The sequence below is a fragment of the Protopterus annectens genome, chromosome 6.part0 (assembly GCF_019279795.1).
Source record: "Protopterus annectens isolate FY-2018-M chromosome 6.part0, PAN1.0, whole genome shotgun sequence".
NCBI classification, from domain to species: Eukaryota; Metazoa; Chordata; order Ceratodontiformes; family Protopteridae; genus Protopterus; species Protopterus annectens.
The window spans coordinates 1,936,914,789-1,936,938,866 of NC_056737.1; the positions used below are offsets into that span (position 1 = coordinate 1,936,914,789).

Below are 24,078 nucleotides of genomic sequence, written 5' to 3' on the forward strand. Positions count from 1 at the left end.
ATACCCTAAAAATCTATGCATTCCCTCCTCTACCACTACTGACCAAGGTGTTACTGAAGATCAAAGCAGAGCAACCAAAAGGAATATTGATAGCTTCAGACTGGCCGAGGCAGCATTGGTATCCCTTGCTACTGAGCATAACTCACACCAAACCGTGGCCCTTGCCCCAATGGCCTCTGCTCCTAACTCAACACAATTACAGGACTGTTCATCAAAACCTGCAAACATTACAACTGACAGCTTGGAGGGTTACATGACTTTGTCCCATGTCCCCCTCTCCGAAAAGGTTCAGGAAATCTTGCTGGAAGCACGCAGACCTTCCACCAGAAAAACCTATTCGGCCAAGTGGAAGAGATTCATCATCTGGAATGCCAAAAAGGGCCAGGATGCATTAGTAATGAGCATACCTCAGATATTAGAATACTTGGCAGAAATGTTTCATAGTGGCCTCTCATATTCTTCCATTAAAATTCACGCTTCAGCAATCTCAGCAAATTACAACTGTGACCCACCTGTGTTTTCGCATCCCTTGCTAAGACAGTTTCTAAGAGGGAAAAAGAATATCAAACCTCCCAGAAAACCACCAGTTCCTGCATGGGACCTCAACTACGTCTTGGAAAAATTAACTCTTCCTCCTTTTGAACCAGCAGCATCTTCAGAAATGCAATTTCTCTCCTGGAAAACAGTCTTCCTGTTGGCAGTTACCTCAGCAAGAAGGGTCTCGGAGATACAGGCCCTCATGGCAGTACCTCCCTTTCTCATCTTTCATAAGGACAGAGTTTCTCTAAGGACCAATCCTTCATTCATGCCAAAAGTGATATCCAGGGTGTCTCTAAATCAAGCAATTCACCTGCCTACTTTCTTTCCCAATCCTCAAAATAAAGGGGAAAAGCTGCTACATACTTTGGACATACACAGACAATTACGCTACTACTTGGACAGAACAAAGACCACCAGGAAGTCTGACCAACTATTTGTAACCTATGCTGCTGGAGTGCAAGGAAAGGCAGTCTCCAAACAAACAATTTCAAAATGGATTGGACACTGCATCAGATTCTGTTACTCCTTCCATGGAAAGGGTGTGCCAGCCAATATTAGGCCACACTCAACCAGAGCTATAGCCACATCCACAGCCTTTCTAAGAGGAGTGGCTACAAAGGACATTCTAGAGGCTGCTACATGGAGCTCCGTGCATACATTTACCAGACACTACAACCTGCCTTTATACTCCAGATCCCGAGCAGGCTTTGCATCTGCAGTCCTGCAGGGTCTTTTAGCTACACCATCCCTTGCTTAGATCCTACCACCCCCAGCTTGGCTATGGTATTCAACCCATATGTCAGGACTGCAGTTGCATTCTTGAAGGACATAGTACAGTTTTGTACCTACCGTAAATGTAGATGTCTGATAGATATGCAACTGCAGTCAGGTTTTCCCTCCCTCCAACCCCTCTGCTTTTTCCCTTGGGTCCATTCCCCCTCTCCTTTTAGCTGGGGATATCTATTATGGTGTATCTGTTTATTACTGTTGTGCATGTCTGGAATTTTTTGCTTATCCATTCACAGATTTAGCCTTCCTTGGAGGGCACCTGGCATCTGGGGCAAGAAACACTGAAGAAGATGGCGTCGGCGGATGCCTTTATACTCCAGCCGCTCTGACGACGGGGAGGAGGCGACATCAGCCGACGCCGGACCCAGACTTTGGAATCCGGCCGACCGAGGGGCTGCCTGAGGCAGGACAACCCATATGTCAGGACTGCAGTTGCATATCTATCGGACATCTACATTTATGGTAGGTACAAAACTGTACTTTAGCTACCCTAGATCTAAAGGATGCCTACCTCCACATCCCCATAAAGGAATCCTGCAGGAAATTCCTTCACTTCAGAGCAAACTCACAACACTTTCAGTTCTCTGTGCTACCCTTTGGCTTATCTACTGCACCCATGGTGTTCACCAAATGCTTAGCCCTGGCCATAGCCTTTTGCAGACAGAAAAATATACAAATTTACCCTTATCTGGACGACTGCCTCATTCAGGCAGATTGCAAAGATAAGCTCCTCAAGGACCTCCTTTTTGTCATAAACCCTCATAACCTCCATAGGGTACACCATCAATGAGAAGAAATCAAGGCAAACACCCCCCCAGGAAGATAATTTTCTTGGGAGCACTGCTGGACTCAGCATCCCAAATGGCCTTCCTATCCCCTGAAAAGCAGAGCTTCCTGTCTATTTATTTTACCTAGCTGGCTTCCAGAAGTCATCTCACTGCAAGGAAGTTCCTGCAAACCTTGGGGTATGTGGCATCTTGCATCCTTCTAATTCCTCTGGCCAGGCTTCACATGAGGAAACTTCAGTGGTACCTAAAGAACTTTTGGTGTCAGCACTGTCAACCTCTAGAGACCTCTCTACCTCTGATCCCCTGTATAAGGGCCGAGTTTCTCTAGTGGGCACTGGCCTGTGCCCAGAACAAGGGTGTTTCCTTCACCCTCCACCCAACCGGGCAGACCATTACCACTGATACCTCAGACATAGCTTGGGGCGCTCACCTACAAGGTAGGTGCCCCCAAGGTCTTTGGGATGCCCAGCACCTTCCCTTGCACATCAACCAGAAGGAAATGATGGCAGTACAAAAGGTTTTTTCTTATCAAAACAGACAACACCACAGTAATGTGGTACATTAACAAACTGGGAGAGACCCAAACTTACCCTCTGTGCAGGCTAGCCATGAACCTCTGGCTGACATCCTCTTCCATGGAACTACACCTGATAGCCCAGTACCTCCCAGGGATAGACAACACCCTGGCAGACCACTTAAGCAGAAACTTACTGGACCCCACGAATGGCAGCTCCACAGGAAAAATCTTTTTACAAGTCACTCATGCATGGGGTCTCCGGAGATGGATCTCTTTGCTTCGCATCTCAACCATCTGCTAAAAAATTCTGTACCAGGGAATATCGCCACCTAGTGTAGAAGGTGGATGCCTTGACCTCCCCTTGGAACACCCTCTTTGTGTACGCATTCCCTCCTGTGCCTCTTATTCCCAAGATACATTGCTTGAATCTAATTGAGTTCTGACTGAGAGTGCTACTGAAACAACTCAAGATATAAATTGATAAGTATATTTTTTGGCATCTCTTTCCAAAGTTCTACAGTATTCTAATTGCTTTTGCTTTATTGATTTAAGATCATATTTGCTAGCTTCTGGTCTCTGTTGAAAGTGTTATTTTTCTGAGTTGATCCCCCCCACCCCCACCCCCACCCTGCCTTCTCTATTGGTGTTTTCTTTTTATACTTGGTGGCTTTGCAATTGCCCACCCCTACTGTATATTTGATCTGTGACACTCCTCCTAGTCTAGTGTCTTTAGCTCATCCTACCTAATACGGAGAGGAAAAAAAAAATCTTTTTTTTTTTGCACTTTATTCATCTGCTTACTGTGTTTGTGTTTCTTCCTACTTTATTATTTATTTTGCTCTTGCTTTCTGTTCTTAAAAGTACTTAATAGCATTTATTCTGCTGCATTTATTACTGCTTGTTAGTAGCCGATTAAATTGTAACTGTTATTGTAAGCCTTTGGATTACACACTTGGGCTTTAGACCAGTTGTTTCAGATTAGGAAGGCTTGTGGTCTGCACTGTTGTGGCAGGACAGGAAGCTTACATCCTTCTGAGTTGGGAGTTGCTGATTGAAGGCTTAGTGTCTGTTCTAAAGTGTATTAGTTCTGGTTTAAGCACTTGGGCTTTGGGCCAGTTTTTTTACATTAAGGATGTGTGGTCTTCACTCATGTGGGAGGCTGGATTCTGCCCTTCTGAACTGGGAATTTCTGGTCACAGGCTTATTGTGCCTGCTTATTTGAACTGTTTCTTTCTGAAAATGGTGTGCCTTGTTGCTGCAGCATAGACCAGATTTAGGCCTGCTGAATCCAGCTTTGTTTGTATAACTTGAGCACTGACCCAGGCCATCTTTTTTTGGAGAAGGTTCCCCTGCACCCTAGCAGCAGGAGTGTGCAGTTAGAACTTGTCTGTTTGAAGACTGCTGGAGCAGGGCTCAGTTTTGAGCTTTTTTCTGGTTAATTGGGTTGTTGTTGTTTGTCTTTTGGCTTTTCCCAGTAAGGGGTCGCCACAGCGGAACTCTGGTCCACTAATGATCGGCAGTAGATTTTTACAAAACGCCGAGGTGCCAGCTCAACGCCCAACCTTCAACGAAGGCACGCCCATTTACACACGCATGTCTTTCGAATGCTACCCAACCGTGGGGAGGACGGACATGCAGACTCCACACAGAAGGCACTCCCAAGTCCAGCTGAGAATCGAACGGGAGAACTTCTTGCTGTGAGGTAACAACGCTACCACCATACCACCGCAGCATATACTTTCTAGTTAATTGGGTAACTTGTTTAAATCAGTTGTTCGTTTTCTATTGTTTTTTATATATATATATATATATATATATATATATATATATATATATATATATATAATTTCCATTCTGTTCATCTGCTTTTACTGTATTTGTGTTTCTTCCTACTTTATTACTAGTGGCATTGACTACAACTCTGATCCGAGATTTATAACAATAAGTATCCTTTTCTGTGCATTTGAAGAGTTTTTTTGATTGTATCTGCTTTATTTTCTGAAGAAAAAAAAATATATACTTGTTTCCCGCCTAAGCTAGTATAGTCCAGTTTTCAGGTTAAGTGCTGAATTCAGGACTGTGTTACAAATCTCTTGTGTTTGCCCATACCTTACCAGGATAGAAGGAAGTTTCTCTGTTCACCTGTGAGAGAGGGGAGCTTTGAGCAGCCTATCTGTCCCCGGAGGAGTGGTTTCAGCCCAGACATTAGTTGTTTATTGGCCTTTTTGGGCTAATTTCTGTCTCTTTCATTTCCCTGCTATAAATACCGCATTTGCCTGGTTTTGCACGCCAGGCAGCACTAGTTAGCTAGGGTATAACTACTCCCGGCTCCACAAAGTCTCCTCTTCGGTTTTTCCCTTGGAACTAGACAAACTTTCAACTTAAGTACTCAAGCCATTCATTTCTCAGCCCAACACTTGCTCAAAACTCATAACAAGCACTTATATACCCTAGCACTAGACCCTCCTATACTGTACAGAGGGACAAGGCTCTCTATTCAACCTTATCAGCCATTCAGTAAAACAGTTCAGTGTACCTATCCAGGCATGTCCAAAGGGCAGTTTAAGGCATACTCTCCAGTCCAACTGGTGAATCTGGGCATTTTGAGGCAATGTTACAACTGCCTCATGTACTCAGACAACCCTCTCCTCCTACCACCAAACACTAATACATGTGAGAGATGCAATTATACAGCCAAACTGGAGGCTAAGCTCTCTCAACCCAAGGCTGGATCAGACAGTCAAGAGGAGAAGGGAAATACTTGCATCACACCACCAGTCTCACATAGACCCATTAAACCAGCACTGGCAAAAAGCACACATAAATACACGAAAACATACTCTGAGGCTCTAAATAAAAACTGCAAAAGCAACAGAGACCTCCAAAGCAGACATCCAAGCAACCTCCACCCCTTCCCAATGCAAATCATGAAACACATACTTCACAAAACCAGTGTGCCATGCAATCACAGCCCTTAAGGTAAAATAAACATACCCAACATACTAGTAATAGGTGACTCTATAGTCAGGCACACTGACGTCCCACTCACTAGGCTGAATAAGGAGAAGGTTACTGTTAGCTGCCTGTCAGGTGCCAGGATCTGCCACATAGCACAAGCACTCAGGTCACTCCAGAACTAGTACAAATATGACTCTGTCATTGTCCATGTTGGTGTGAATGACCTGAGCCATACCTCCCTGGACTACATGAAAAGAGACATGGAAGAGCTCTCTAATCTTGTAGCCCAGGCTGGTATGACCCTGACCCTGAGTAGCATCCTGCCCTCACCAAGAATTATACCACAGTGTAAAGAAAAAAATATCAATTTCAACAATTGGCTAAGTTTCTGGTGTCATTCAAAGGGGATCCAGTGTCTGTCCACCTGGGATGACATGCTCGACAAAACACGCTGCTTCTCTAGAGATGGCTTGCACCTGTCACCCTTAGGCTTTCGAATACTGGCCAAGGCTCTTGCCACCCCCATAGTGCCTTTTTTAGGCAAGGCTCAAAAGACAAACCCACCACCATAAATAGCACAAGTAACAAAAAACTGAGGGTGATGCTACTCAATGCAAGAAGTCTAAACCTCAAAATGCACGCACTCGAGGCACTCCTCAGTATGGAGAAAATCGATATATGTGTAGTAACAGAAACCTGGTTTAAGGCTCCAGAGAGCACCCCAGCACTACCAGGCTACAACTCATACCATACATTTTGGCCACAGAACCCGGACCGAAATACAAAAGGTGGGGGTGTATCCATATTCATCAAGGATACCCACACCTCCAGGTTAGTGGCACAGCACGATGCTTCAGAGATCATCCATGTGCAACTAACAATGGGCAAAAGTGTAATTCACATTGTAGCTTGCTACAGATCACCCACCATGTCCCAGGACCCCCATTCCGCATTTCTGGAAACACTGGGAAATATAAAGGTCCTACCAAGCACCCTAATATTGGGTGATTTCAATTACCCAAACATTAATTAGGAGAACTGCTCAAGTACTAACTCCTTTGCCCAACATTTCCTAGAATTTATAAACTCAAACGCCCTGGATAAACTGGTCAACACTCCCACTAGAGGTGACAACATATTGGACCTTGTTATCACCAACATGGGCGACCAGTGCTCCACACCAGAGGTCAACCCCTCACTGGTTAGATCTTAGCATAAACAAATCTCTTTGGATATCCCCATTCCGCCCCCACCCCTGGACAAGGAAACCACCGTGAAAAACTTTTCAAAAGAAACCTTCACGTTACTTAAGACCGAGGTGGAAAGTTTCAAAGAAAAAGCCCCCATGCTAAAGGATAACATTGTCCAAGCTGCAAAATCCTTTACTAATACATTCTATGGGCACCTACAAGAATGCATCGATCATGCTGTCCCAAGCAAAACCAAGACTCACTCCTCCAAGAAAAGGAAACCAGTCTGGTGGACTCTTGCCATAAACAAGCTATACAATAGGAGGAGGAAACTAGTACAGAAAAGAGTAAAATCCCAAGAAGGGAAGACATCCCTGATCAGTATTAGCAAGAAACTACGATCCCTCATAAAATCATCCAGGGCATGTTTCGAAAGAAATATTGCCAAGGACTCCAAAGATAACCACAAGGCATTCTTTAGCTATGTCAAGAATCTAAGTGGCAATGCTCAGATCTGCTCAGAGTTAGTGCAGAATGGTACAAAATACACTGAACCGACCAATATTGCCAACATTCTGGTAGACAGGTTCAGTGCAAACTTCACCCCCCTCTCACCCCCAAAAGGACCCTTAACCATACCAGAAGAATGTAGAGCTCCTGAAATCACAGATGCTCAGGTTAAAACAGCCCTCTCCAAAGCCAAAAGCACAGCATCAATGGGACTGGATGGAGTCCCAGGCTGCGTCCTACATGAGCTCAAAGACGAACTAACCCCTTACCTAAACGCACTGTTCAAACTCAGCCTCTCCACAGGTTACGTGCCCATAGAGTGGCGCACAGCAACGGTTATTCCGCTCCACAAAGGTGGAGCCACAACAGACCCCAGGAACTATTGCCCTATAAGCCTGACTAGCTTGGTCTGCAAGGCTATGGAGCAGCATCATCATGGAACTCATTAACAGAGACATTTGGAACCTCCAAACACTGGACCCTACCCAGTTTGGCTTTAAGGGCAGATCATGCCTTCTAAACCTGGTGGACTTCTTTGAGACAGTTACCAAGGCCATAGACGAGGGAAAGGTGGTACACACAGCTTACCTAGACCTTGCAAAGGCCTTTGACACCATTCCCCATTCTGGTATTATAGACAAGCTCACCAGCCTGAACATAAACCCCTACGTCAGAAGATGGGTTGCAAACTGGTTAATGGACAGAACCCACATGGTAAGCGTTGCGGGAGCTAGGTCTGACTCGAAACAGGTTACAAGTGGCGTTCCCCAGGGCTCAGTCCTAGGACCCCTCCTGTTCGGCATATACTTCTCAGAAGTACTGGCAAGCACAGGAGGACTATGGCTGACCAAGTTCACAGATGACTGCAAACTAGGGGCTATAATTGACTCTCCGGCTGACACAAACATCCTCCAAAAGGGTCTCACTGAGACTGGCACCTGGTGTCAAAATCATGGCCTCAAGCTAAATGCCAAAAAGTGCGTAGTCATCCCCTTTGGAAAAAAACAAAGTACCCTCAAACTACCACATAGGTGGTAGTCCCCTAAATATGGAAGATGTAATAAGGGATCTGGGGACCTAAGTAGATAGTAAACTCTCCTTTGGTAATCACATTGCCAAAGTGGTAAGAAAACCCTTCTACGTGGCATACCTTATCACAAAAAGGTTCGCATCCAGATCAAAAGAGGTCATTGTGCCCCTCTACTCATCGCTCATCAGACCCTTCATAGAGTACAACGCCCCATTTGGGATGTATCTTACAAGACACCTGCAACAGCTGGAAAGACCACAGAAGTACCTCATCAAGAAGATCACTGGCCGCAAACAGATGCCCTATGCAGCTTGACTGTAGAAACTCCAGCTGTACTCGGTTGCATACCGCCTACTCAGCAGTGATCTCTGCCTGACATACAAGGCCATGTCCAACCCAGAACTGATCGACATGCTCCACCTAAAGAAAAGCTTATCCCCTCGAGCCACACACTCTAGGGATCTAAACCTCACCACAGCAATAAATAGGACGTGCTGGAGGGATAGATTTCTGTCACAGAGACTTCCCATGCTTTGGAACAAGATTCCAATCTACATTAGGCAGAGCTCCTCATTAACACTCTTCAAGAGAAACCTTGATGAATGGATGGGAAACATAAAGTTTACCCTGGGGATCACTTCAGTGGCTCTGCTGGACAGAGGCACAGGGAACTAATCTAAGGGGGCGGCGATAGCCAACACATTCTGGCTAGGCTTATAAATGCCTTCGGGCAGATAGCCTAGTACCTACCTATGAACCTATAAAATAAGGGAGGAGAGACTAAAGCCCATCCTCATTGCTCCAGATTGGCCCAGACAACATTGGTACCCCTTACTGCGCAGCCTGACCTTTCCAGACAGCTTCCCCTGATTTCAGACCTCTTAACTCAGGTTGGGGGGGATTCTGCACCCAGACTTGCAGAATCTCAAACTGTCAGCATGGCTAATACTCTAAAGGCAAACAAGGGGCCCCTGTTAAGCAAACAGGTCCTAGACATTATCACAGAGGCCAGAATGTCCAGCACCAGACAATCTTATGCAGGAAAATGGAAAAGATTCTGCTCTTGGAGCCAGTCCAGGGGGGACAGTACCTCACAACCTTCCATCCCTGTTATCCTGGACTACATAGCAGAGCTACTTAATAGTGGCCTCTCCTTCTGCTCTATTAAAATCCATACCTCAGCCATTTCAGCTCATTCTGATACAGAACAGCCGCTGTTCTCCCATCCTTTGATTAAACAATTCCTCAGTAGAACTAAGATACCTCTTCTGGAAGACTGCCTTTCTCCTAGCTATCACCTCAGCCAAAAGGGTCTCAGAACTTTAGGCACTGATGGCCATTGAGCCCTTCATCATCTCCCATGTAGACAGGGTCTCCCTGAGGACTAATCACTCCTTTATGCCCAAGGTGGTATCTAATGTAACTCTTAACCAGGCCATACATCTACCCACTGTCCTTCCTAACCCTTAAAACAAGGGGAAAGAATTCTGCACTCACTAGATATGCACGTACAGCTCAAATACTATCTGGACCATACTAAACACTTCAGGGAAAACAGACCAACTGCTTCTCAGCTTTACCCCAGGGGCAGGGGGAAGCCCATTTCCAAACAAACCATTTCCAAATGGATATTGCACCGTATCCATTTCTGCTGCAGACTGCATGGGAACCCCCCCCCCTCCCCAAGTCTATTTGAACCCATTCCACTAAGGCAAAGCAGAAAATCCTCATACATTTTAATCATTTCCTCTTTTTATTTTTCTTATATCTATCAAGCAAACAAACATAGATGGGGGGAGGCGAGTAAGTGGTCCTTATTTCCTTTCGCTGATCCATATGGTAGTCCCGCTTCATTGACTTGACTGAGTGAGACATACACATTTTCTTTTCCTCCTTAAGGCAAAAAGCTCCAGTTAACAATATAGCACCCTGTGTCTGTTTAGAACTAGCAAATTATACATGCCTGAATCAAGGGGTTGGTGTGGAAGTGGCAGAACATCCTGCAACAAAATGTTAAATTCTGCATATTTATTTGCATTTTCCACTTCATTTTTATTTTAGTAATATATTACCATGTTGCACTTGTGTTGCTGCTTTCTTGACTCTGATAGGGAGGAGAATGGTAAGCCTGGCAACTGCTTTCATCAGAACAGGAGTTAGTCATTGAGTTTCCTGTGCATTGTGTCCTGTGTAGTGGTTCATTAATAATTGGATAGCAGTGGAGCCCACGCTAGCTGGAACAGCAGCTGTCTCATTCTCTTAGTTCTTCGTGTTTCACTGTTGCAGTCATTATATTTGGATTATCTGCTTGCAGGTAGCCCTCAGTCGGCCTGTTTAACAAAGTCTTGGGTCCTGCGTCGGTTGCTGTCCCTTCTTCCATGAAGTCAAGTCGTCAGGGGTGTAAAACATGCAGCTGACACCTTTACATCAGTCTTTCTTGCCGTGCGGTGCCCGAAGCAGGAGCAGTTTGCAAGTGCCAGTCGACCGACTCCTGAAATTTTCGTTTTCGAGTTTCAGAACTGAAGTTTTCAACTAAAGCTAAATACCCCATTGGGGAAACTTTTTCTTGCTCCTTACTGACGTTAGTAAAAGTTAATAATTGCATTACTTGTGGAAAGCAAATACCTCATAAAGATTTTCATTTGTACTGCATTCCTTGCCTAGGCCCTGACCACGACGTACCTTGCTGTTGGTTTTGTGCTTTATTTAATCAGCGCACTATCCGTCTGTATATTTTCGCTTCTAAATATTTCGGTTCTCTGTTTACTTATCCAGAAATGTTATTGGTTAGTCATCCGACTTCCGGGATTCCGAAAAAACGCAAAGATAAAGACAGAGACAGGCCGCCGAGGTCCAAAACTGCCGATGCTTCTCCTAAGCTAGTTCGTCGGTACTCAGTGAGGGGCTTTCGCAGCCCCTGATACCCGCTACTTTTGATTCGCAGGCCTCTACTGAGACCCATTCAGAGTCCAGTATGCCGTGAGATGCTTCAACTATGTAACCTGCGGATGTCTCTACCTTGGATGGGTCCGGAGCCTCTGTGCAGGTACCTGCTTCTGAGGGTGTATTCAGGCCTACGGACTTGCATATTAAACCGACGCCTCCTTCTTCACTTAGGCTTAAATCTCGAACCATGCCTAAAAAACCAACGCCCAGGCCACATGTTCAGGCCTCTATGCCTAAAAAGCAAATGATAAGAATGGCTGAAGATCTAATAACTGTAATCAGGGGTAGATACACAAATCCACGGAAAGAGGAGCCAGAACGTGGAGACGTTTCAAAACCTTTTAATCTCGTACAATGGTTAACACAGAATTAAATCAAGCGCTTTCGCTTGGCTCAGTACCAAGCTTTGTCAAGATAAAATATAAAATTAATTGAATCCATTTATATACAGTTGTCAATCAGTCATATGACCTAACACATAATAAAATCTTAAAGCTACAATTGCTTTGAAAATATTGCTGTCGTAAAACCAAATCCAGTCTAAAAACCAGATTAAAAAAATACTAACTATTCCATTGTAACCAAACTGTACTAAAATGTTAGTTATAATAACCCTTAATAATGTATGTGAAAATTAGAACATGTAAATATTTCTAAATAACATATTAAACGGACTGTGTTAAAATACTTATTGCAAAAAATCATTCACTTTTCTAACAACTTGCTTTTGTATCAAAACTTTTCATATGTCAAAAATATAAAATAAAAAATATATAAAAAATGTATAAAAAATATATATTCCAATTAGCACATGTTTACAACAATATGTGGAACAAATAACAATGATAACACCCTTGGAAATTACATTTCAACAGGTGTTTATATCAACACATAACTATAATATGTATACTGTGAACACTTCTTGTTCATAATCTAGCCATCCTTAATTTCAAAACACTACTTATATTGATGTTATCATTCAAACCTGGACTACTGCCAGCGTCTAACTTGAGCTGCCAAAGGAGCTCTTTATATTCCAATCGAGTCTCCCCCCCCCTGCCATCAACTTGTTCTAGTACAATAACATTTATTTCCATGTCTGGACATATAGTGGAATGTTTATAGAAGGCATTGGAATCTTTCTTTTTAGAGACCTCATACAAATGTTCATAAATTCTCCTTCTTAAGGTTCTTTCTGTTTTACCAATGTAGAAACTAAGGCATTTAGTACAAAAACCCAAATAAACCACATCTTTTGTTCCACAATTGGTATAACAGTTTGCTTGGAAATGAAATTTTCTAGATGGAATATATAAAGAACCTTTGTTTATGATAGCTGTACACTGTTTGCACATCCCACATTTATATGTTCCATTCCTGGAATTTTTATTCATTGTTCTGTGGGGTTGTTTCCTTCTTCACTTAGGCTTAAATCTCGAACCATGCCTAAAAAACTGACGCCCAGGTCACATGTTCAGGCCTCTATACCTAAAAAACAAATGATAAGAATGGTTGAAGATCTAATATCTCTAATCAGGGGTAGCCAACCCCCCCCCCCCTTCTAAGAGGCCTAGGACTGATCTTCTGACCAGGATTCTGTTTTTTCTGATTCTTCTGATGATTTGGATGTGCCCTTATCTACTGATGAGGATTCTGATGCAGAGGACTCCATTCCCTCTGCTTCCCCTCCAGAGGATTTTTCCTTTGGGGAAACCTTACCCACTGGGAAAGCCAGGATTTTTCTGATTCAAAAAAGAGGCTTAGGGATTTCTTACTCCTACCTCAGCATAGGCCTTTAGCTATTCCTCCTGTACTAGACATTGTTGATGATGCTTTTTCATAATCTAGTTTGGCCCTTGATTCCTTGCCTCCTGCTCCCAGAAAACCTGACAGATACTACAGGGTCCCCTGAGTCACACAAGTTCCTTTTTAAAAATGATGTTGCGGATCCAGAGACTATTTCACATGGGCCCAAGGGCATTAAGGCTTCTACTGCTAAAAATCCCTCCCCTTCTGATAGAGACACCAGGGCGCTGGATAGATGGGGTAAGAAGGTTTATATTTCTGCAACCTTGGCCATTAAGGCTTTAAACTGCCAGTTTCATATGTTAAAGTATCAGCAACATGTTATTGGATTGCTTAAACAGAAAATGATGATTCAAGACTGTGTGGAAAATAAAGAATTACAGGATTTAATGCATTCTGCTGAACAAGTTGGAAAGCATACTTTGCAATGTGGTTTTGATTCATTAGAGGCCACTTGTAGGGCTGCTGTTACTGTGTCTGTGCTCAGAAGGCATGCTTGGCTTCTGGAATAATCTTTACCTGATCATGTTAAAGCTAAATTGTTGGATGCTCCCTTAAATCAGCACCGCCTGTTTGGCAACAAGGCTCAGGAAGTTCTTAAAAATATGGAAGATAAAGCTAAATCTATGCAAACTTTTAAAGATTTCTTACAAGTTCAGCCTCCTAGATTTAGTAGGCACTAGCCCTCTAAGAATTGGTCCTTTCCAGCCCCTTACAGGTCTTCTCAAGCCAAACCCAGACACAGCAAAACCCCCAGGTTTCAGTCCCAGGGGACACATAGGACTAAGCAGTGGGGAGCCTCCACTTCCAAATCTGGGAGTAATAAGACTCCCCCCTATGGTAAACTGTCTCAGTGACTTCCTTTTAAAATTTCCAAGCACTTATAAACTGACTGCCCCTTTGGGGGAAAGATTGCTATTCATTCAAAGAACTGAGAACTCATTACCCAGGACAAATGAGTTTTAAATATAGTGTCCCAGGGATACAGATTTCACTTCCACACATAGCCAACGCCAAGTGGGAGGCCGGACCTACCCCCAAATCAGTGGGCAGAGGCCCAAAAACAAGTACTTTCTCTCTCAAGCATGGGGGCTATTCAACTGGTACCAGAAGAGGGGCAAGGTTTCCACTCGAGACTTTTCCTGGTACCCAGAAAAGACAATTCATGCCATCCTATCCTGGACCTGTCTACTCTAAACACCTTTTTGGAGATTCCAAAATTCAAGATGCTGACTCTTCACCAATTACTTCCTATGCTAGGCAAAGATGCCTCGTTGGCAACACTAGATTTAAAAGAAGTATACCTGCACATCCCAATCAGGGAATCTTGCAGAAGATACCTACGCTTCAAAGCAGGCTACAAGCACTATCAATTCTCTGCACTGCCCTTTGGTTTATCTACTGCACCCAGGGTATTAACAATGTGCCTAGCTCCAGTTATTGCATTTTGCTGGCAAAGAAATATTCAAATATACTCATACCTGGACGATTGTCTAATTCAGGCAGAAAGCCAGGACATACTTTTGAATAATCTGGCCTTTGTACTCAGGGTTCTAACTTGTCTGGGGTACACCATAAACAAAAAGAAATCACACCTGGTACCCTGTCAACAAATTATATTCCTGGGAGCAAGCTTGAATACAACTTCCCAGATGGCTTATCTCACGCCAGAGAAACAAATTCATTTGACAACCTACTTCAAACAAGTGGCCTCAAAAACCCTGCTATCTGCAAGACAAATACTGCAAGCCTTGAGGTTCATGGCCTCCTGCATTCTTCTAATGCCATATGCAAGACTGCATATGAGGAAACTACAGTGGTATCTAAAAAGCCTATGGTGTCAACATTCTCAGGATCTAGAAGCAATGATTCCTATCATACCTTGCCTGCGCCTAGAGTTCCTTTGGTGGGCAGAAGCTTGCCAACAAAACAATGGACCACCTTTCACACCACCCCCTGCCGCCCAAAGCCTAACAACAGACGCATCAGACTATGCATGGGGGGCTTACCTGGCAGGAAAGTGCATGCAGGGCAAATGGAACCCAAGTCAAATGCACCTGCATATCAATTAAAAAGAAATGTAAGCTGTACAGAATGCTCTGACAGCCTTCAAGGACCACATTCTTCCAGGACAACTAATGGTAAAGATGGACAACACCACTGTTATGTGGTACATAAGCAGGGGGATACACATTTTTACCCTCTCTGCAGACTAGCCATGGCATTGTGGAACACAGCCTTGAGCTACCAAGTGCACCTACAAGCTCAATTCCTGCCAGGAAAATTAAATACATTGGCAGACGGACTAAGCAGAAACCTCATGGACCCACACGAGTGGAAACTGGCACCAAGGATTTTCAACATGTTGACAAGCAAATGGGGGAGCATAGACATGTTTGCCTCTCCCCAGAACTACCAGTTTGACAAATTTTGCACAAGGAATCCCCACAAACAAGCCTGTAAAGTGGATGCTCTGTCCTTCAGCTGGAAAAACCCATCAGTCTATGCCTTCCCCCTCTGTCTCTGCTCTCCAAAGTACTACTAAAAATCAAACAGGACAAACCAAGGATGATTTTGATTCTCCAGACTGGCCACGCCAACACTGGTACCCCCTCCTGCGCAGTGTATCATGGTTACCTTCATGGCACCTGCCTCAGACTCCTTCACTGCTGTCTCAGCAGGAGAACCAGATTCTGCACCCTCAGCTTTTAACACTGAACCTTGCAGCCTAGCTAATTACATAATCTCTCCTTTACCATCCTTCCGTAAACCTGTGATGGATATCATTTTAGAGGCAAGGAAGCCTAGTACTAGAAAATCTTATGCTGAAAAATGGAAAAGATTCTGTGCCTGGAACCAATCTCAAGGGATGAGCACAGCAGCACCCAATTTACCTCAGATTTTACAATACTTAACTGAGGTGCTTCACAAAGGCTTGTCTTTTTCCTCCAGTAAAACCCACGCCTCAGCCATTTCAGCTCATTATAACACAGAGCCTCCCCTCTTCTCTCATCCACTGCTCAAGCAGTTCCTCAGAGGGTCCAAACATTTGAGACCTCCCAGGAGAGCTCCAACCCCAGCCTGGGACATTAACTTTGTTTTGGAAAAACTCACTTTACCTCCTTTCGAGCCAGCTGCTACTGCAGACTTAAAATTTCTTTCTTGGAAAACAACTTTCCTTTTAGCAATCACTTCAGCTAGAAGGGTATCTGAATTACAGGCCCTTACGGCAGTGGAGCCGTTCATCATCTTTCTTGTGGACAGGGAGTCCTTCAGAACCAATCCGTCCTTCATGCCCAAGGTGGTGTCCGGTATGGCTCTTAATCAGTCCATTCATTTGCCAACCTTCTTTCCCAGTCCACAGAACAAAGGGGAATGGATACTGCATTCCTTACATCTGCACAGACAACTTACATTCTACTTGGACGGGACTAAACCTCAAAGGAAATCTGAACAACTACTGATCGCATTTGTTGCAGTGGCAGAAGGGAAGGCTATTTCAAAGCAAACCATTTCTAAATGGATAGGCCAGTGCTTTCATTTCTGCTATAAGCACCATGGAAAGCCTATCCTTCAGGGGATCCGACCTCACTCCACCAGGGTTGCATCTACCTCTACAGCCTTTCTGAGAGGCGTCCCTACCAGGGACATCCTACTTGCAGTCTTGCAGGGCCTTATAGCTGGTCCTAATGCCATCTAAATTCCTCCTCCCAACCATAGCTTTGGGAATCTACCCATATGTAATGACTGCAATAGTGAAACACGAAGAACATAGTACAGTTGTGTACACTTACCATAAATGTAGATGTTAGAGTGTATTCACTGTTGCAGTCCTGGTTACCCTCCCGCCAGCCTCCTAACTTCTTTTGACTATACCTCTACTTTCCTTTACTATGCTTAAAGCCTTTTTGGTCTATTTGCTTTTTGTTGGAGGTATATCATTGTAATTTAATTTTAATTGCTTCCCATTAGGGGGGCACCTGACATCTGGGGCAAGAAAAACTGAAGTGATGGTGTCGGCTGCATGTTTTATACCCCTGACGACTTGACGTCATGGAAGAAGGGACAGCAACCGACGCAGGACCCAAGACTTTGTTAATCAGGCCGACTGAGGGCTACCTGCAAGCAGATCACCCAAATGTAATGACTGCAGCAGTGAATACACTCAAACATCTACATTTATGGTAAGTGTACACAACTGTACTTTATGAAACAGGTGGAGGACCTTAACATTGGGCTTTCATTGGAATATTATGCAGCAGCAAGAATGAGTTGGATTGTTGGACTTAGCTGGGTTTTTAAACCCACTAATCTGTAGGTGACAGATAAAAGCTTGTGTGTGTTGCCATTTAATAGTTGGAGTGTTTTTTTTTTCACAGCGGCACCACATTGGAGATCGTAGCCTTTCATTGTGCAATATGTTCCTGGATGAAATGGCTAAGCAAGCACGTAACCTTATCACAGACATTTGCACTGAACAGTGTACCCTCAGTGACCAGGTAAAGAGCTGACTGTTGAATGTACATATATAATCATTTGAATAGAATATCTTTTAAGTGCTGTAAGTGTGTCTGTGTATCTCTAGCAATATATATTGGTTGAGTTGTCAACATGCTGTAATAATGGCTTTAAAACCTAGGTGTGGGTATCCACACCATTTATGAACAATGGTCTGAGACTGGAACTGTGACTTACACTAGTATTTGTGGTGGATTTTGTGTAGCAGATGTTCTTTGTGTTTCACTGTTGCAGTTGTCACATTTGGGTTATCCCTGCCATTGTAGCCCTCTGCTGGCCCGAATACCAGAGGCTTAGTATTTCTACATCGGTTGCTGTCGCTTCAGGACTGACGTCAGGTCATCAGTAGTATAAAGTAAGCCAGCCGACGCCATTACATCAGTCTTTCTTGCCGTGGAGACTGAAGCAGAAGCAGTTTGCACGAGTCCTGGTTGGCCACTACCTGAATTTCATCTACTGAATTGAAGTTGAAGCCTTCTAAAGCTAAGTACCCCGTTGGGGATCCTTTTTTCTTGCACAAACCGATGTCAGAAAAAGTTAATAATTGTCTCGCCTGTGGAAACCAAATGCCACACCGAGACTTTCATTCTTACTGCGTCATTTGTTTAGGCCCAGACCACGATGTCCTCCATTGTCGCTGCTGTGCTTTGTTCAGTGCCAGAACTATCTGTCGTTGGGCCCGTATTGTAGCTAGATATTTTCGCTTACAGTCCTCGAATTCCGATATGACATCGGTTAGCCATCTGACAGCAGATCTTCCGAAAAAACGTAAAGATAAAGACAAAGACAGATGGCACAGGTCCAAACCTACCAACAACGCTTCCGTTTAGCTAGTTGTTACTTCTCTGGTCCTCAGTGAGGTGCTTTCACAGCCCCTGATGCCCACTTCTGTGGGTTTGCAGGCCACTACTGAGAACCTTTCGGAGTCCGGTATGCCGCAAAATTCTTCGACTAAGGATCCTGCGGTCATCTCTACTTTGGATGGGTCCGGAGCCACTGAGTAGGTACCGGCTTCTGAGGAAGTCCTTCTCACTACTGATTCTTGACACAAATCAACGTCTTCTTTCATGACTACCCTTCTTTCAAAAACGACAGAGTTTCTTAGGCTCAGGGTATGAACCACATCCAAGAAACCAACAACCCAATCTCAGGCATCTGCTTTCTTGCCTAAGTCTCAAATGCTTAAAATGGTGGAAGACCTTATCATGCTGATCAGGGGAAGCCCAAGCTACCCCCTCCAAAAGGAAAATAGATCTGTCGCCTGTAGTTTTGTCTGAACAAGAGTCAGATGACTCTGAATCCTCTAAATATGAAGACATGCAACCCCTCTCTACTTATGAGGATTCTGATGCAGAGGATTCCATCCCTTCAGCCTCTCCCCCCGAGGATTTTTCCTTTGGGGAAACCCTTCATACCTTAAGGGAGCATTTCCAGTTGGAAAGTCAGGACTGCCCTCAGTCTAAAAAGAGACTCAGGGAATTCTTAGATCTTCCACAGCACAGACCCTTGGCCATCCCCCCAGTCCTGGATGTTGTGGAGGATGTTTTCTTGGAATCCAGCTTGACTCCTGCCACCCTCCCTCCTGCACCCAGAAAACCAGACCGGTACTATAGAGTCCCTGACTCTCACAAATTAATTTTTAAATATCCTACTGCTGACCCTGAGCTAATTTCTTAAGGGCCTAAAGGGATTAAAGCACCCACCTCCTCAGATAGGGATTCCTGGGCATTAGACAGATGGGGTAAAAAAGTATACACTTCAGCTACTCTTGCCATCAGGGCACTAAATTGTCAGTTCCATATGCTAAAATTTCAGCAACGTACCCTGGAACTCCTTAAACAAAAAATGTCTTCCTTTCCTGCTTGTGCAGAATCTAAAGAGTTACAAGAGTTAATGCATTCTGCAAGTCAAGTAACTAAACACACCTTGCACTGTGGTTTTGACGCCCTAGAAGCTTATTGCAGGGCAGCAGTCACTGGATCTGTCATTAGAAGGCATGCATGGGTTAAGGAACAGCCCCTGCTAGACCATGTCAAATCTAAATTGTTGGTTGCCTCCTTGCACAAAGACAACTTAGTTGGCACTAAGGCAGAAGAGGTCTTAAAAAGATGGAAGAAAAAGCAAAATCTGTGCAGACAGTTAAGGATTTCTTACAGGTCCTGCTACCCAGGTTCAGTAGGCATTGTTCCACCAAGCACTGGTCCTTTCCTGCTCCCACTAAGCCAGTCCAGCCCAGGCCCCTGGGAACTATACCCCCAGACAGCAGCCACAGGGAATGCAGAGATCTAAGCAGTGGACTACCTCCACTTCAGAACCAGGGAGTTCTAAGCCACCCCCTTATGGTAAGAATTCACAATGTCTCACCTCCCCCACCACCCCCTCCTTCTACCCTTCACTTACCCCTAGTAGGAAAACTCTCTTTTCATGCAAGCACCTTGGCCACCATTACCAACGACTGCTGAGTTCTCAACATAGTGTCTCAGGGATACAAATTTTCCTTCCACACCCTTCCAACCTCAAAAGGGTTCCCAGATCTTCCTCCAAACCAGTGGGCAGAGGCTCAAAAGCAAATCCTTTCCCTCCTTTCTATGAGGACAGTAGAGCACATTCCTGCAGAACAGGTAGGCCAAGGTTTCTACTTCAGACTTTTTCTGGTGCCCAGAAAAGAAGGCACCTAGCACCCGATCCTCGATCTATCCATTGTAAACACCTTCCTGGGGATCCCAAAATTCAAAATGCTCACCTTCCAGCAGCTGCTACCCATGCTGTCCAAGGACGCTTGGCTAGCCTCCCTATATCTAAAAGAGGCCTAGCTCCACATTCCTATCAGGAAATCATGCAGGAAATATCTCTGTTTTAGAGCAGGATCTCAACACTTTCAATTTTCTGCTCTTCCCTTTGGCTTTTCTACTGCTCCCAGAGTTTTCACAAAATGTCTGGCGCCGGCCATTGCCTTTTGCAGACAAAGGAATATCCTGATTTACCCATACTTAGATGACTGCCTTATTTAGGCAGACAGCCAGGAAAAGCTGCTCAAGCACTTGGCCTTTGTATAGACCCTACTAACCTCCCTAGGGTACACAATCAACGAAAAGAAATCCAAATAGGTGCCCACCCAAAGGATTGCCTTCCTGTGAGCAAGCCTGGGCACAGCATCCCAGATGACATTCCTTACACCAGAAAAACAAAGTTTCCTGACAGCCTACTTCTCCCAACTAGCCACCAGACCCCAGTTATCTACAAGGAAGATCCTGCAAGCTCTGGGGTTCATGGCATCTTGCATACTACTCATTCCATATGCCAGACTGCACATGAGGAAACTTCAGTGGTACCTAAAAAAACCTTTGTTGTCAACACTCTCAAGACCTGGAGACTCTTCTGGGGCAAGGAATTATAGGTATAAGAGTTTTTCTTTGGTGGGCAACAGCATGCTCCCACAACAAGGAACTACCTTTCTCACTAGCCCACCCCCCCACCCTCCACCGCCCAGACCATCACCACAGACGCATCAGACTGTGCTATGGGTGCATACCTGGACGGCAGGTACATATAGGGCCAGTGGAGCCCACAGCAAATCCCTCTGCACATCAACCAAAAAGAGATGATGGCTGTCCAGCACGCCTTGATAGCTTTTAAACCCCTTCTCTCCCCAGGGGCTCTCCTGATCAAAACAGACAACAGCACTGTAATGTGGTATATCAACAAGCAGGGAGGGACTCACTCCTACCCTCTGTGCAGGCTGGCCATGAACCTTTGGCACAGCCTCTGCCATGCAGCTGCACCTGTTAGCACAATTCCTATCAGGTTCTCTCAACTCCCTGGCAGACCAGTTAAGCAGAAATCTTCTGGACCCACATGAATGGCAGCTCAACAGAAGAACCTTCACCCTAATAACTCAGAAATGGGGTACCCTGAAAGTTGACCTCCTTGCCTCCCACACCAACCATCAGCTCAACAAATTCTGTGCCATGGAGCATCACTGCATGGCTTGGAAAGTGGATGCCCTGTCCTTCCCCTGGGTCAATCTCTCAGTCTATGCCTTTCCTCTACTACCTCTCATCCCCAGGGTACTGCTCAAAATAAAGGAGGAAAAACCAAGGACAATATTTATAGCTCCAGAGTGGCCTCACCAATACTGGTGTACCCCTTGCTGCGCAGCATGTCCCCACTGCCACCATGGCATCTTCCTCAGATTCCAAACCTTCTGACACAGAGGGAAGGGGAATTCTTGCATCCCCAATTGCAGACACTCATTTTGGCAGCTTGGCTTATTCCCTAACCCCAGATCAATCTGCCACCCTCAGTAAACAGGTTCTAGATGTTATATGTGAGGCCAGATGCCCTAGCACTAGAACGTCTTATGCTGACAAATGGAAAAGATTCTGCACCTGGATCCAGGCTAAGGGAGCCAATATAGCACAGCCCTCACTCCCTCTCATCCTGGATTACTTGGCTGACCTACTACACAGTGGCCTCTCTTTTTCCTCTATAAAAATTCATGCCTCTGCTGTCTCTGCTCATTTCCCCACTGAGCAGCCCCTTTTCTCACACCCTTTGATCAAGTAGTTCCTAAGCGGGGCTAGCAACTTGAGGCCAACCAGAAGAGCACCAACCCCAGCTTGAGACTTTATTGTGTTGGAAAAGCTCACCCTGCCCCCCTTTTGTACCAGCTTCTTCTGCAGAGCTAAAATTTCTCTCCTGGAAGACAGCTTTCCTTCTGGCGATCACTTCAGCCAGAAGGGTCTGTGAGATGCAAGCGCTCATGGCCGTGGAACCCTTCATCATCTTCCATGCTTACAGGGTATTCCTCAGAACTAACCCATCCTTCGTGCCCAAGGTGGTGTCCAGTGTGGCTCTCAACCAATCCATTCATTTGCCCACTTTTTTTTCCTAATCCCCAGAACAAGGGGGAAAGGATCCTGCACTCTCTAGACGTGCACACACTGCTCAGATCCTATTTGGACAGGACTAAATCCTTCAGAAAGTCTGATCAATTGCTGGTTAGCTTTGCTACAGGGGCAGAAGGCAAAGTCATCTCTAAACAAACCATTTCCAAATGGATAGCACACTGCATCCAATTCTTCTACAATCAACATGGATAGCCTCCCCCCAAAGGGATCAGGACTCACTCCCCCACAGCAGCTTCCATCTCTGCAGCTTTACTCAGAGGAGTCCCCACCAGGGACATCCTGGACGCTGCCACCTGGACATCTGTTCACACTTTTACCAGACATTACCACCTGCCTCTCTTCTCCAAATCCAGGGCAGGGTTTGCCTCGGCAGTCTTGCAGGGCATCCTAGCCAGCCCCTAGTTTCCTTGACTGCCTCCACCCATTTCCTCAGATTTGGGAATCAGCCCAAATGTGATGACTGCAACAGTGAAACACGAAGAACATGGTACAGTTATGTACACTTACCATAAATGTAGATGTTCGGGTGTATTCACTGTTGCAGTCCTGGTTTCCCTCCCTCCATCCCCCTTTCTTCTCTTTCCTTACAAGGGGCATATTGGTATTTACTTTCGACTGGTGGGGTTCTTCCACCAGAACCTGGCTCCTACTTGGGGGCTCCTGACAGGTTAGGGAAAGAAAAACTGATGTAATGGCATCAGCTGCCTTACTTTATATAACTGATGACCTGCCTTCAGTCCTGAAGCGACAGCAACCGACGCAGAAATACTAAGCCTCTAGTATTCAGGCCGCCCGAGGGCTACCCTGGCAGGGATAACCCAAATGTGATGACTGCAACTGTGAATATACTTGAACATCTACATTTATGGCAAGTGTGCACAACTGTACTTTTTGCCAAATGTTTGAATTCTTTCCTGTAAACAGGTAGAAAACCACTATTGAATGTGTAACTTGCCTTGCAACATATAAGCCTGTGGGTAGGTATAGTGTAGTTTATGATGTTGGGCTTTTTAGAACCCGAAGAAAACAGTGGCAGTGGAAAGTCCTTTGCCAAGTTGAATTACAGTATGGTCAGTAATAGCCACTAAAGTTTGAGTACAATAGTCAGGGTGAAAGACATGCTTTGTTATTGTCTATGATTGATAACATAGTTTGACAGTTTTATATGCGCTTCTGAGGGGTCTGTAGTTTTATATGATGTCCTTCAAGGATGCATCTGCAGTCCTTACAAATGGGTTGTCCTGTCGTCAGGCAGCCCTTCGGTCGGCCGGATTCCAAAGTCTGGGTCTGGCCTCGGCTGGTGTTGCACTTCACCCGACGTCATAGCTGCAGTTCTTCGGGTATAAAGGCATCAGCCGACGCCATTTTCCTCAGTCTTTCTTGCCGCGTGGCGCCCGAAGCAGAAGCTGTTCGCAAGTGCCGGTCGGTCAGAACCAGAGATTACTACTACAAGTACCGAAGACTTCTAAAAAGCTAAGTACCCCGTTGGGGACTCTTTCTTGCCTCAGCCGATGTCAGAAAAAGTGAATAACTGTTTAAATTGTGGGAAACAAATACCTCATAAAGATTTCCACTC

The 24,078-nt window shown here is 44.9% G+C and overlaps 1 protein-coding gene across 4 annotated transcripts in view; it reads left to right on the forward strand.

Moving 5' to 3' along the window:
• The window catches only part of NCKAP1 (NCK associated protein 1), a gene marked incomplete in the record, with an annotated part of 2,707,503 nt that overhangs the window by 1,486,239 nt on the left and 1,197,186 nt on the right, over positions 1-24,078 (forward strand). For all 4 annotated transcript variants that reach the window (XM_044075245.1, XM_044075246.1, XM_044075247.1 and 1 more), the window contains 1 exon segment: positions 17,454-17,573. In XM_044075245.1, coding sequence (XP_043931180.1) covers positions 17,454-17,573 — 120 coding nt within the window.